The sequence below is a fragment of the Pseudophryne corroboree genome, chromosome 12 (genome assembly GCF_028390025.1).
Source record: "Pseudophryne corroboree isolate aPseCor3 chromosome 12, aPseCor3.hap2, whole genome shotgun sequence".
Lineage (NCBI taxonomy): Eukaryota > Metazoa > Chordata > Amphibia > Anura > Myobatrachidae > Pseudophryne > Pseudophryne corroboree.
Genome location: NC_086455.1, coordinates 28,609,877 through 28,624,082, shown reverse-complemented (window position 1 = coordinate 28,624,082; position 14,206 = coordinate 28,609,877). Strand labels below are relative to the sequence as shown.

The 14,206-nt window shown below is 46.9% G+C and overlaps 1 protein-coding gene across 7 annotated transcripts in view; it reads left to right on the top strand.

The window, feature by feature from the left end:
* Positions 1–14,206, top strand: part of SIPA1L1 (signal induced proliferation associated 1 like 1) — a 396,543-nt gene that overhangs the window by 376,628 nt on the left and 5,709 nt on the right. For 4 of the 7 annotated variants that reach the window (XM_063947278.1, XM_063947272.1, XM_063947273.1 and 1 more), the window contains 4 exons: positions 3,101–3,326; positions 10,582–10,728; positions 11,302–11,358; positions 12,071–12,185. In XM_063947278.1, the coding sequence (XP_063803348.1) occupies positions 3,101–3,326; positions 10,582–10,728; positions 11,302–11,358; positions 12,071–12,185 (545 nt within the window). The remainder of the gene's footprint in view (positions 1–3,100; positions 3,327–10,581; positions 10,729–11,301; positions 11,359–12,070; positions 12,186–14,206) is intronic. The other 3 variants (XM_063947275.1, XM_063947276.1, XM_063947274.1) reach the window with 3 other exon arrangements.

Here is a 14,206-nt window from a genome sequence, read left to right as displayed (position 1 = left end):
TTGTTGGATACATTCTTGGCTAATTTCATATGTACATTTTATGCTGAAGCAGTTCCTAAATAGATCCAGCCCAACAGGATTCTGGGTAAATCTTTGATGGGTCCCACTTCCTGAAGGCCCTGTCCTGTACACTAGACATTTTGAGTAGGTTAGAAAAGAAGGATCGTGGCTGAAGGATGGGCTTTAGTGATTGTGCCCCCTTCTTGTGGACTGGCCATGTCCCTCAGATAGCGTGCTATTTTGTAGTCCCTTTCTTTACACATTGGGCCCTTTTATATGTCAGAGCAACAGTGTAATGTGCCACTGAGCAGATACTTTACTGCTATTTCTAAATATATATATTTAAAAAAAAAAAATCGTAAACTAAGACCCCTTTCTCCAGCAACCTTTGTTTAAAAAAAAGATAAGAAATGTCAATTTATTGTTGTGAAGCATGCGATACAAAAACTTGTTACATATAGCAGTATGAAATATAAGCGGTACTGCAGTTTCCTGTGTGGGTGAATTCTTTGTTGCACGTATAATAGTTTTGTGATTGGACTGCACAATGCATTTGTGAAAATTGCAGGAATTCTTGTATAAGCAAATAAGGCAAAATCACATGAAAGTGGAAAAGCCGTTTGGTCAGCTAAAGGCCCCCATACATCAGCAATCCTCCCAAAAATAATGCAGAGGCTAAAGGCAGGTACACACTAGGCGTCAGTGAATTGCCGGCGATTGGCGACTATATCGTTGAACAATATAACATTCATCGATACAGTGCGTAAACACTGAATGTTATCGTTCAACGGTGACGTTCAGTATCTTCACCGCCGGCATTCCCAGACATGCAGCTCATTCCCAGACATGCAGCTCAGGTATCCAATCCATACCTACACTGTTGTCCAATTTTTCAGGAGACCTCCAATCTGTATCTGCTGAAAAAAATAAATTAAGCTGTGGGGGAAGGGGGATTTATTAATGATAACGTGGTGGGGGAAGGGGAGAAATGTATTAATAACCATGGTGAAAGGAAGGAGGTGACTGAGAATATTAACTGAGGTGAATGATGTTTCCCATATTGAAAAACTAAAAAAAAATAATGGGGTCTCCCCAAAAAATGCAATAACTAGCCCTGGACCCCTCAGCCTGATCTGGTAATGGAAATTAGGGGGAAAACCATTGTCGGGTGACCCCTATTTTTTTTGAAAACCAGCACCAGGTTGTACTAGCCAGAGGGATAATGCCATAACAGGGGGACACTCATTGTGTAGTCCCCCTGCCATCAAATTAACCAGCACCAAATCTGGTCAGCCCAGGGATTGATTTCCTTGGAAATTGAGGGACCCAAATAATAAAATGAGTTTGCAACACCCGACCCTGCCACCTGTAGTCCGCCTGTAAAGAAAATCTTAACATAAAGACACAACACCTCATGTGGTAATAATTTTTCTGCTGCGGGGTACACTGGGCTCCACAAGGATTAACATCAGGGTGTAGAGTAGGATCTTGATCCAAGGCACCAACAGGCTCAAAGCTTTTGACTGTTCCCAAGAAGCACAGCGCCGCCTCCTCTATAACCCCGCCTCCGTGCACAGGAGCTCAGTTTGTAAGTTGGTGCCATGCAGTAAGCAGGCACGTAACGGGGGCTGCCTTAGGCAGCCTATTGATCGCTTTATTTGGAAGAAAACACTGAAGATTCTTCTGACAGACTACAGGGCTGCAGCAGGCAAAGTCTCATAGACTTTTCTGACTGCAGCTCCATCACCCCCAGCGGCGCTGTATACTCCCGCGCCCTGGTTGCCGGGTCACTGCAGCGGAGGCTCCGGTTCCTTCTAAACATCAGTCACACACACGCCGCCGTCCTCCCGGATTGTGAGGCTGCAGGTACGGGGGAGGTAAGGGGTATCTTTAACCGCACTTTACCGCGATCCAGCGCGGCCGTGAGAGGCGGGCCGCGCACGCGCTGGCGTGGACACTGTTATTGGGCAGCTGCTCCACTAGCCACCAGGGACAATCACAGGGCACAGGTCTGGGTTTTTTTTAATGTACATAACCCCGCTTTTCACTGCCCGCAGCACCCGGTGGGGATGCCAGCAGGGGGAGCAGGTCTGACCTGTGGCCCCTCCCCCCCCAGCCCCAGGGCGCCATTTCTGCAAATGTTCCCGCCCTGGAGCTGCATTTCTCTCCTTCACTCGCGACCAGCAGCCATCACAGATTGAGCTGAGCTTTTCCTGGGACTGCTGGGGCAAATCCTCCTCTGTAGAACCGCCTGATCGCCAGCGCTGTGCTTCATACAGGACACTTAAGTATTCTACCTGTCACTGGGACAGTGTTAGATAAGAAAGAGTGCATACATTCAGGGTTGTGTGGTACAAACACCCTGTGATATACATTCAGTATCTACTGTGCTTTGTTATAGCTATTGTTAACACATATAGCCATACTGAGTATTACTTTGTATTGCTAGTCCAGTGCAGTTTTATGGTGCATCATTTCTGCATGGTACGCTTGTGACTGTATACGTGTGTGTGCATGTAGCTGCTGCGTGATTGCCTTATTAATGGGTATTTCACTCAGTAGGCTGCTCCTATATTGCTATACCTGAGGGGGCCAAGTGTAGTGTTCTTTCTGTATAACATAGGATTGGTCCCAAGAGTAAAGGGGGGTACTCAGGGAGCGATCGCTGCTTAAAATCTAAGCAATCTCACTAGATTGCTTAGATTTTAAGCCTGATCGCTCCGTGTGTACCACCACAGCGATAGCGATGCGCAGCCCCGCGCAGCGCTATCGCTGGTGCTAGATTGGGCAGTGAGTATTGGCCTTTAGAATCTTCCTAAAGCAGAGAACATTTCCAGTGAGATAAGTGCTAGAGCAGTGTAATCCGTGTCTCAGTGATTGGCACATGCTGAGTGAGGGTTCCCCTGACAGTATGTGGGGCAGCTGGTACACTTTACCTTTCTTTTGTCATTAAACTGTTCACCAAATCTCCAACCCTTTGATTATTAATGAATGAAATGGTGTTACAAGAAGTACATAGAGCTTACAGCCACCAGCGTGAGAAAACCATGTAAGCAGTAAAGTCATACTTCATAACTGCTGTTTTGTCTATTTCTTCAAGTCGTCTTTCCCCACCACGCCAACGAGCAAGCGGTCTTTGCACAGGACACTTTCTGATGAGAGTATATACAGCAGTCAGCGGGAGATGGTGTTTATCAATGCACGCGCTTCACTCCTGGACCAGGCTCTTCCCAATGACGTCCTCTTCAGTAGCACCTACCCATCCCTGAATAAGTCCTTGCAAATGCGCAGACCATCATACACCCTGGGAATGACGTCAGTACACGGTGAGCAATGACTGAATGGGATTTCTTTATGTACATTAATGAAAAGATGTCTATCCAAACATATATTGTAATAGAAAACCCCCTCCAAGCATCACGTCCGCTTGTGTCCAATGACAAAGGACTGCGGCGGTTACGCGCTGTTTAGGAGACACACCCCAAACCCTGGATCTTCACTGATTGCTGATTTCGGATCCGGTCGGGATCCCGGCTGTCGAAATACCGAAACTGATCAGAATACCAGCGCCGGCATCCCAACAGCCTGGATCCCGATGGAGTGACTGCCGGGATGCCGGCAAGGTAAGCCGTTGGGAGGGTAGGGGTTGTTAGGTTTTATCTGCGGGAATAGGGAGTTAGGCTTAGGCACCACCAGGGAGTGCTAAGGTTAGGCTGCGGGAGGGGAAGGGTTAGGTTGCAGTAAAGGAAGGTTAGAGGGTGAGGCTTAGCATGCTTTTCCAACCCTTGTCGGGATTCTAAACAGTGGGATGGCGCGGCCGGTATTCTGACCACTGGCATTTCAGCCCCAACCCGCTGATTTTATTGCTGCCAGGTACAACTCTGATGTTCAAGTCAGTTCTCTTATTTATTCCAAACGCATGTAGAAACACTTCCTAACCGGGGTGGTATTCAGTATACCGGCTGTTGGGATCCCGGCGCACAGTATACCGGCGCCGGAATCCCGACAATCGGCATACCGACACCTTTTGTCTCTCTTGGTGGTCCACGACACCCCTGGAGGGAGAATAGATAGCGTGGCGCGCCACCGTGCCCGCAGTGTGGAGAGCGCAGCGAGCCCGCAAAGGGGCTCATTTGTACTCGCCCCACTGTCAGCAAGCAAGCGGTCGGGATCCCGGCATCGGTATGTGGCTGCCGGGGACCCGGCCGCCTGCAACTCATACCACACTCCCTAACTGCATGTCATTGCCTTATAATGTGTTTACATGTTAAAAATGTCCACATTTTATTAAACCTCATTTCTCTGACGTCCTAGTGGATGCTGGGAACTCCGTAAGGACCATGGTGAATAGACGGGCTCCGCAGGAGACTGGGCACTCTAAAAGAAAGATTAGGTACTATCTGGTGTGCACTGGCTCCTCCCACTATGACCCTCCTCCAGACCTCAGTTAGATTTCTGTGCCCGGCCGAGCTGGATGCACACTAGGGGCTCTCCTGAGCTCCTAGAAAGAAAGTTTATTTTAGGTTTTTTATTTTACAGTGAGACCTGCTGGCAACAGGCTCACTGCATCGAGGGACTAAGGGGAGAAGAAGCGAACCTACCTGCTTGCAGCTAGCTTTGGGCTTCTTAGGCTACTGGACACCATTAGCTCCAGAGGGATCGACCGCAGGACCCGTCCTTGGTGTTCGTTCCCGGAGCCGCGCCGCCGTCCCCCTTACAGAGCCAGAAGCATGAAGATGGTCCGGAAAATCGGCGGCAGAAGACTTCAGTCTTCACCAAGGTAGCGCACAGCACTGCAGCTGTGCGCCATTGCTCCTCATACACACTTCACACTCCGGTCACTGAGGGTGCAGGGCGCTGGGGGGGGGGCGCCCTGAGCAGCAATAAAAACACCTTGGCTGGCAAATATATCACAATATATAGCCCCAGAGGCTATATATGTGATAAATACCCCTGCCAGAATCCATAAAAAAGCGGGAGAAAAGTCAGCGAAAAGGGGGCGGAGCTATCTCCCTCAGCACACTGGCGCCATTTTCTCTTCACAGTGCAGCTGGAAGACAGCTCCCCAGGCTCTCCCCTGTAGTTTGCAGGCTCAAAGGGTTAAAAGGAGAGGGGGGGCACTAAATTTAGGCGCAATATTGTATATACAAGCAGCTATTGTGGAAAATTCACTCAATATAGTGTTAATCCCTAAATTATATAGCGCTCTGGTGTGTGCTGGCATACTCTCTCTCTGTCTCCCCAAAAGGGCTGTGTGGGGTCCTGTCCTCAGTCAGAGCATTCCCTGTGTGTGTGCGGTGTGTCGGTACGGCTGTGTCGACACGTTTGATGAGGAGGCTTATGTGGTGGTAGAGCAGATGCCGATAAATGTGATGTCGCCCCCTGTGGGGCCGACACCAGAGTGGATGGATAGGTGAAAAGTATAAACCGACAGTGTCAACTCCTTACATAAAAGGCTGGATGACGTAACAGCTGTGGGACAGCCGGCTTCTCAGCCCGCGCCTGCTCAGGCGTCTCAAAGGCCATCAGGGGCTCAAAAACGCCCGCTCCCTCAGATGGCAGACACAGATGTCGACACGGAGTCTGACTCCAGTGTCGACGAGGTTGAGACATATACACAATCCACTAGGAACATCCGTTACATGATCCCGGCAATAAAAAATGTGTTACACATTTCTGACATTAACCCAAGTACCACTAAAAAAGGGTTTTATGTTTGGGGAGAAAAAGCAGGCAGTGTTTTGTTCCCCCATCAAATGAGTGAATGAAGTGTGAAAAAGCGTGGGTTCCCCCGATAAGAAACTGGTAATTTCTAAAAAGTTACTGATGGCGTACCCTTTCCCGCCAGAGGATAAGTTACGCTGGGAGATATCCCCTAGGGTGGATAAGGCGCTCACACGTTTGTCAAAAAAGGTGGCACTGCAGTCTTAGGATACGGCCACTTTGAAGGTACCTGCTGATAAAAAGCAGGAGGCTATCCTGAAGTCTGTATTTACACACTCAGGTACTAGACTGAGACCTGCAGATAGTGCTGCTGCAGCGTGGTCTGTGACCCTGTAGAACAGGGATACTATTTTGCGAACATAAGAGCATATTAAAGACGTCGTCTTATATATGAGGGATGCACAGAGGGATATTTTGCCGGCTGGCATCCAGAATTAATGCAATGTCCATTCTGTCAGGAGGGTATTAGAGACCCGACACTGGACAGGTGATGCTGACTTTAAAAGGCACATAGAGCCTTATAAGGGTGAGGAATTGTTTGGGGATGGTCTCTGGGACCTCGTATCCACAGCAACAGCTGGGAAGAAAAATTTTTACCTCAGGTTTCCTCACAGCCTAAGAAAGCACTGTATTATCAGGTACAGTCCTTTCGGCTTCAGAAAAGCAAGCGGGTCAAAGGCGCTTCCTTTCTACACAGAGACGAGGGAAGAGGGAAAAAGCTGCACCAGTCAGCCAGTTCCCAGAATCAAAATTCTTCCCCCGCTTCCTCTGAGTCCACCGCATGACGCGGGGGCTCCACAGGCGTAGCCAGTTACGGTGGGGGGCCGCCTCAAAAATTTCAGCGATCAGTGGGCTCGCTCACAGGTGGATCCCTGGATCCTTCAAGTAGTATCTCAGGGGTACAAGCTGGAATTCGAGGCGTCTCCCCCCTGCCGTTTCCTCAAATCTGCCTTGCCAACAACTCCCTCAGGCAGGGAGGCTGTGCTAGAGGCAATTCACAAGCTGTATTCCCAGCAGGTGATAGTCAAGGTGCCCCTACTTCAACAAGGACGGGGTTACTATTCCACACTGTTTGTGGTACCGAAACCAGACGGTTCGGTGAGACCCATTTTAAATTTGAAATCCTTGAACACATACATAAAAAAATTCAAGTTCAAGATGGAATCGTTCAGGGCGGTTATTGCAAGCCTGGAGGAGGGGGATTACATGGTATCCCTGGACATCAAGGATGCTTACCTACATGTCCCCATTTACCATCCTCACCAGGAGTACCTCAGATTTGTGGTACAGGATTGCCATTACCAATTCCAAACACTGCCGTTTGGACTGTCCAAGGCACCGAGGGTCTTTACCAAGGTAATGGCAGAAATGATGATACTCCTTCGAAAAAAGGGAGTTTTAATTATCCCGTACTTGGACGATCTCCTTATAAAGGCGAGGTCCAAGGAGCAGTTGTTGGTCGGAGTTGCACTATCTCGGGAAGTGCTACAACAGCACGGATGGATTCTATACATTCCAAAGTCACAGCTGGTTCCTACCACACGCCTACTGTTCCTGGGGATGGTTCTGGACACAGAACAGAAAAAAAGTGTTTCTCCCGCAGGAGAAAGCCAAGGAGCTGTCATCTCTAGTGAGAGACCTCCTGAAACCAAAACAGGTATCGGTGCATCACTGCATACGAGTCCTGGGGAAAATGGTAGCTTCTTACGAAGCAGAATTCCATTCGGCAGGTTCCATACAAGAACCTTTCAGTTGGATCTCTTGGACAAGTGGTCGGGATCGCATCTTCAGATGCATCGGCTGATAACCCTGTCTCCAAGGACCAGGGTATCTCTACTGTGGTGGCTGCAGAGTGCTCATCTTCAAGAGGGCCGCAGATTCTGCATACAGGACTGGGTCCTGGTAACCACGGATGCCAGCCTTCGAGGCTGGTGGGCAGTCACACAGGGAAGAAATTTCCAAGGACTTTGGTCAAGTCAGGAGTCGTCCCTACACATAAATGTTCTGGAACTGAGGGCCATTTACAATGCCCTTAGTCTGGCAAGGCCTCTGCTTCAAAACCAGCCGGTACTGATCCAATCAGACAACATCACGGCAGTCGCCCATGTAAACCGACAGGGCGGCACAAGAAGCAGGATGGCGATGGCAGAAGCCACAAGGATTCTCCGATGGGCGGAAAATCACGTCTTAGCACTGTCAGCAGTGTTCATTCCGGGAGTGGACAACTGGGAAGCAGACTTCCTCAGCAGACACGACCTACACCCGTGAGAGTGGGGACTTCATCCAGAAGTCTTCCAACTGTTGGTAAACCATTGGGAAAGGCCACAGGTGGACATGATGGCGTCCCGCCTAAACAAAAAACTAGATATTGCGCCAGGTCAAGGGACCCTCAGGCAATAGCTGTGGACGCTCTAGTGACACCGTGGGTGTACCAGTCGGTTTATGTATTCCCTCCTCTGCCTCTCATACCAAAGGTACTGAGAATAATAAGAAAACGAGGAGTAAGAACGATACTCGTGGTTCCGGATGGGCCAAGAAGAGCTTGGTACCCAGAACTTCAAGAAATTATATCAGAGGACCCATGGCCTCTACCGCTCAGACAGGATCTGCTACAGCAGGGGCCCTGTCTGTTCCAAGACTTACCGCGGCTGCGTTTGACGGCATGGCGGTTGAATTCCGGATCCTAAAGGAAAAGGGCATTCCGGAGGAAGTCATTCCTACGCTGATAAAAGCCAGGAAAGAAGTAACCGCAAACCATTATCACCGTATTTGGCGAAAATATGTTGCGTGGTGTGAGGCCAGGAAGGCCCCAACAGAGGAATTTCAGCTGGGTCGTTTTCTGCACTTCCTACAGTCAGGAGTGACTATGGGCCTAAACTTGGGTTCCATTAAGGTCCAGATTTCGGCTCTGTCGATTTTCTTCCAGAAAGAACTGGCTTCACTGCCTGGAGTTCAGACATTTGTAAAGGGAGTGCTACATATTCAGCCCCCTTTTGTGCCTCCTGTGGCACCTTGGGATCTCAACGTGGTGTTGAGTTTCCTAAAATCACATTGGTTTGAGCCACTTAAAACTGTGGATTTGAAATATCTCACGTGGAAAGTGGTCATGTTATTGGCCTTGGCTTCGGCCGGGCGTGTGTCAGAATTGGCGGCTTTGTCATGTAAAAGTCCTTATCTGATTTTCCATATGGATAGGGCAGAATTGAGGACTCGTCCCCAGTTTCTCCCTAAGGTGGTATCAGCTTTTCACTTGAACCAACCTATTGTAGTGCCTGCGGCTACTAGGGACTTGGAAGATTCCAAGTTACTGGACGTAGTCCGGGCCTTAAAAATTTATATTTCCAGGACGGCTGGAGTCAGGAAAACTGACTCGCTTTTTATCCTGTAGGCACCCAACAAAATAGGTGCTCCTGCTTCTAAGCAGACTATTGCTCGCTGAATTTGTAGCACAATTCAGCTGGAGCATTCTGCGGCTGGATTGCCGCATCCTAAATCAGTAAAAGCCCATTCCACGAGGAAGGTGGGCTCATCTTGGGCGGCTGCCCGAGGGGTCTCGGCTTTACAACTTTGCCGAGCTGCAACTTGGTCAGGGGCAAACACGTTTGCAAAATTCTACAAATTTGATACCCTGGCTGAGGAGGACCTTGAGTTCTCTCATTTGGTGCTGCAGAGTCATCCGCACTCTCCCGCCCGTTTGGGAGCTTTGATATAATCCCCATGGTCCTTACAGAGTTCCCAGCATCCACTAGGACGTCAGAGAAAATAAGATTTTACTCACCGGTAAATCTATTTCTCGTAGTCTGTAGTGGATGCTGGGCGCCCATCCCAAGTGCGGATTGTCTGCAATACTTGTATGTAGTTATTGCCTAACTAAGGGTTATTGTTGAGCCATCTGTTGAGAGGCTCAGTTATATTTCATACTGTTAACTGGGTATAGTATCACGAGTTATACGGTGTGATTGGTGTGGCTGGTATAAGTCTTACCCGGGATTCAAAATCCTTCCTTATTGTGTCAGCTCTTCCGGGCACAGTATCCTAACTGAGGTCTGGAGGAGGGTCATAGTGGGAGGAGCCAGTGCACACCAGATAGTACCTAATCTTTCTTTTAGAGTGCCCAGTCTCCTGCGGAGCCCGTCTATTCCCCATGGTCCTTACGGCGTTCCCAGCATCCACTACGGACTACGAGAAATAGATTTACCGGTGAGTAAAATCTTATTTTTTAGTAGAGCAAGTTATTTATAATTACTTCTAGAACATGGCAGTTTCTGTGCTTATTCAGTCCCCCACTTACTGCTCAGGAACTGCATTCACCGCACAGTAAAGAACATTTTCCAGGCATCAAGACTTTTAAAACATCAACAATTACAGTGTTAGATTGCTTGTAATGAGCAGTGTTACTATTTGGACATGTTTGACTCCATTATCTATAGCAGAATAGCTCTGATGTGCTCAGGGCTGTGGTTCCCTGGCTGGTAGGAATTGTGCCCTGTACCCAGGAGAAGGGAAGAGGCTTTAGTTGCCTCAACATTGGATTAGGTACGGTGTTCAAAGGAAGACAAGCAGTGGGTAAAACATTTTCGCTTCTGTAGTTGTATAATGCAGATTAATACATGAACGGGCGACGACTGATTAAAGCAGCGCGTGATATCCAGTCAAGTCTAGCAGGTAGCTGAACTTTGTATCACGCCAGGGAGATGCACACTGTAGCCACTGAAACTTGGAAAGCGGTCTCCCAAATGTTGATCGCCAGCAATTGATGTTGCTACCTGGCTCCTTGGGCTTAGCCTGCACTGGGTTTAAATCCCATTTCAATGATTATTTTAAAAAAAATATTTGTTGTTTTTTTGCATAATCTAGGTGAGTTTTCTGCCTCGGACACCTCCCTCACAGACATCCATGATCAAAGAAGGCAGCCTATGTCTGATCCTGGTCTTATGCCCCTACCAGATGCTGCCTCTGATCTAGAGTGGTCAAACTTGGTGGATGCTGCCAAAGCATTTGAGGGTAAGGTGTTGCATGGACCAAGGAGAAATGTCTCTATATGTTTCAGCTGTTTAAAATACTTATCCAGATTACCGTGGACATTGCATTGTGAGATTAGACACTAGCTCTACCTTATAACCAGAAAAGAATGAGCTTAATTTATATTTACATTCAATCACCCACCCCGTTTAATTAAACATACGCGGCTTACACTCTTTGATATGAAGTACTGCTATTTGTATCTGTGTATCCTAAAATGTATAAAACAGCAGTTTTCTGCACTGAAAGGGTTAAACTAAGTACCTTCTAACCAGCGTCAAGGTTGCCTGTCTCAGCGGCACAGGCGGCGTTCTCTCTCTCTCTCTCTCTCTCTCTCAGGGCCTCACTCTCGGAACGCAGCTAGCTGTTTTATTGTTAGAGAGACACAAGCTTTGCCACCCACACAACACAAGCACCTGTCCGCTCCGTTACATGTACATTGCAATGTTTCCAAGTTTCAGAAAAGCAAATTCCCCCTCGGGTATATTGTTCCTTGTGCCATGAACACGTTCACAGCCTTGTTTTAGAGATTGTATAAATGCTTTTCCCTTACAGTGGACCTACATCACAGAAGTGGCCTTCACACACTGTGTTCTAGCACTTCACAAATAGGTATTTATGCTTTTACCAAACTGTTCAGTTGTGGCAACTGTTACACTAAATATTAATGATCATGTTACATAATTGTGTTCTTGTGCCTAACTTACTAATTGGATTCTAATAATAGTATGTGTCGTTTGCCAACAGGAGAAAAGGGATTAAATGAAATACCCTATTGATTAATTGGTTCCTGAATAAAGATTTGGGGAGGGTAATTCAATTAACTGCAGGCTATTCAATTATTCCCGATAACTGGTACTTATCAGGAATTATGCTTTGGGTTCCTCAGGCACCAGAAGCGTAATCCCCAATATGGAGCCCGCAGAGCAGCAATAACACATGGGTCCAGATATTTATCCCGGATTCCTAGTGTTATCGTACGAAAACTGAACTTTTTTCTTCCGAAAAAATAAGGGCTGTAATTGAATAGCCCTATAATGACCTTCAGTTAATAATCGTCCTATCAGTCAGTTTTTTTGGCCTTAGGACACAAGTGGTTGTGCATACAAAGGGGGGAATTCAAATGTTTGAAAAGTCAGTTGGGTGTCTGTTTTTTTCCTATCTAATAGACAGAAAAAAAAGACATCCAACTGACTTTTCAAACATTTGAATTCCCCCCATAGAGTTAATTATTGTAACATTTATATCCATTTGTGTTATATGATATCTTTTTATTTTTTAAGATGTGAATCTGTAGAGTTGACTATGTACATGTCCCTCCTAGACCAGAGAGCTTCCTTCTTTACCTCTACGGATGACGAGCATAGACCTGGAAGTTCAGCTTCAGTCGGTGACCAGTTAGAAGGCCAAGCCACTTCTCAATCCAGTACTTACTACGGGTATGACTTCTGGAATCCTTAGTGGTTCATTTAAACACCTGTCTGTGTTTCTGAAAACATGGTGAAGGGAAATGCCTATGACATTTATAAAAAGAGAAACAAAGTAAGATGTCCACCTGGACTTGGCCTACAAGCTATCAGTAACCTTTACCTTTATATTGGAGTTAATATGGACCCCATTGAGTATTAGTAGTAAACCCAGCTGGATGGTGCACCTTGGGAAAACAATGTTGCCCCATAAGGAGAAAATGTAAAATATGTGGACAGATTAAAGTTGGCTACACACTTAACAAGGTGTACCCAGCCCAACATCTCCGCCGACGGGACCCAGCAAGCGGCAAGTGCATACAAACTTGCCGATGCCGGGTCCAATGGGGAGGAGACAGGTGACATTGCTAGCACATCCCTCCCTGGCCCTGCTGCAGGACCAACAGGAGATGTTGCTAGCAACCCGCGGGAGAGCACATACCATGGGTACACACTAGACAATGTACCCAATATGTCAATCCGATCAGCTTTAGTGGTGGAGTTAACTCTTAGGCGCATATTTATCACAATCCACATTTTTAAATGGGATTTGATAAATATTTTTTCTCCTTATTTACAAAGAGAAAATTTATATTTCCAAGCGAGTTTATTAAAATGCTTATGCCAGTCGTATGTGTCGCTCGGGGCTGATGGAGCGGAGGCTACCTCTCTGAATAAAAATGGTGAATTTACTTGCCCATTGGCTAATGTCATCTTGATACAGCGTTGTCCTATCGGAGCAAAGCTCCGGAATGCGGGACAAGCTCCGAAATAGAAACCTATGGGGACTGCAGAGGTATCTGCTTACTGCTTTGTTACTGCTTTAGATGCAGAGGAATTGCTTACTGCTTTGTCACTGCTTTGTTACTGCTTTAGCTGCAGAGGAATTGCTTTACTGCTTTGTCACTGCTTTGTTACTGCTTTAGCTGCAGATGAATTGGTAAAACATAAGTGTGTTAAAGGGGTAAATTAAGCAGACTGGAACTTGGTGACAGTAATGGCAGCTGGTATTGGGACCTTTTCTTATCACAGATCTGCGACTTAGTAACAGAGAAGTACAAGTACTGCCAGCTCCATTGGTTAGTTTACGCTTGCAATGTAGTTTTGTCTGTTTAGTGATGCGAATAACAAGCACATTTTAAGAATAAAGGTGCTTGGCTCAGCTGAGTCACAAAGTCTGTGGCATGCCATATAGGGCTATTTAGCACAATTAGAGCAAAGGTGAAGTAGGACACATCTGTACAGATGTGTTCTCATACATCTTGCCTCAATATGCCATGCAGCGGGAGATGCCTGGCATGAGTGAGCTGACAGGTCCCCTGCAACTCCGTTAGCATCTGGCGTCTTATTTATTTATTTTTCTAAAATGTGTCTTATTCGCATCACTATGTGAATTGGACGCACAAGCCGCTTACGCTGGTTAAAAGGATTTGCTGCATGCTTGTATTCTGTGTGCGTCTGTGCTGTATCTGCATAAGAAATGGTACATTACAGTATTTTTTGGGAAATCACTGCAGTGTAGCACTTCGTATGCAGATACAGCCGCAGATGCACACAGAATTTAGCCATGCTGCATATAAGCATAAGCTGCTTGCGCATCCTATTCGCATCATTTTGCAAATAAAATGCATTTAATGGAAAAAGTCGCACGTAAAGAGTCACGCCACCGCATAGCTAGAAGGGCTGTTTAACATGCAGGGAGGCTAAATGTATGTGAACACAAAGTTTGGATTATTATTATTATTTTATTTGTACGAGTGCAGTCACTGTGCTTAAAATTATTGAAAATTTGCTCTGAACAGCAAAAGCAGCTGCGCTATATGCATGTAACACGTTAGTCCCTATCAGAGTTACTTGCTGATTACCAAACAGATGTTCTTTGAGCATAAGATAACCATGACAAGCACCAGTGTTTTTAGGCTGTTTTCCCCTGTGCTCATTCGGATCAGTCTGCATGTTGGAATGCTGTTTTCCGATGAGTCTCTTCCTCCCGT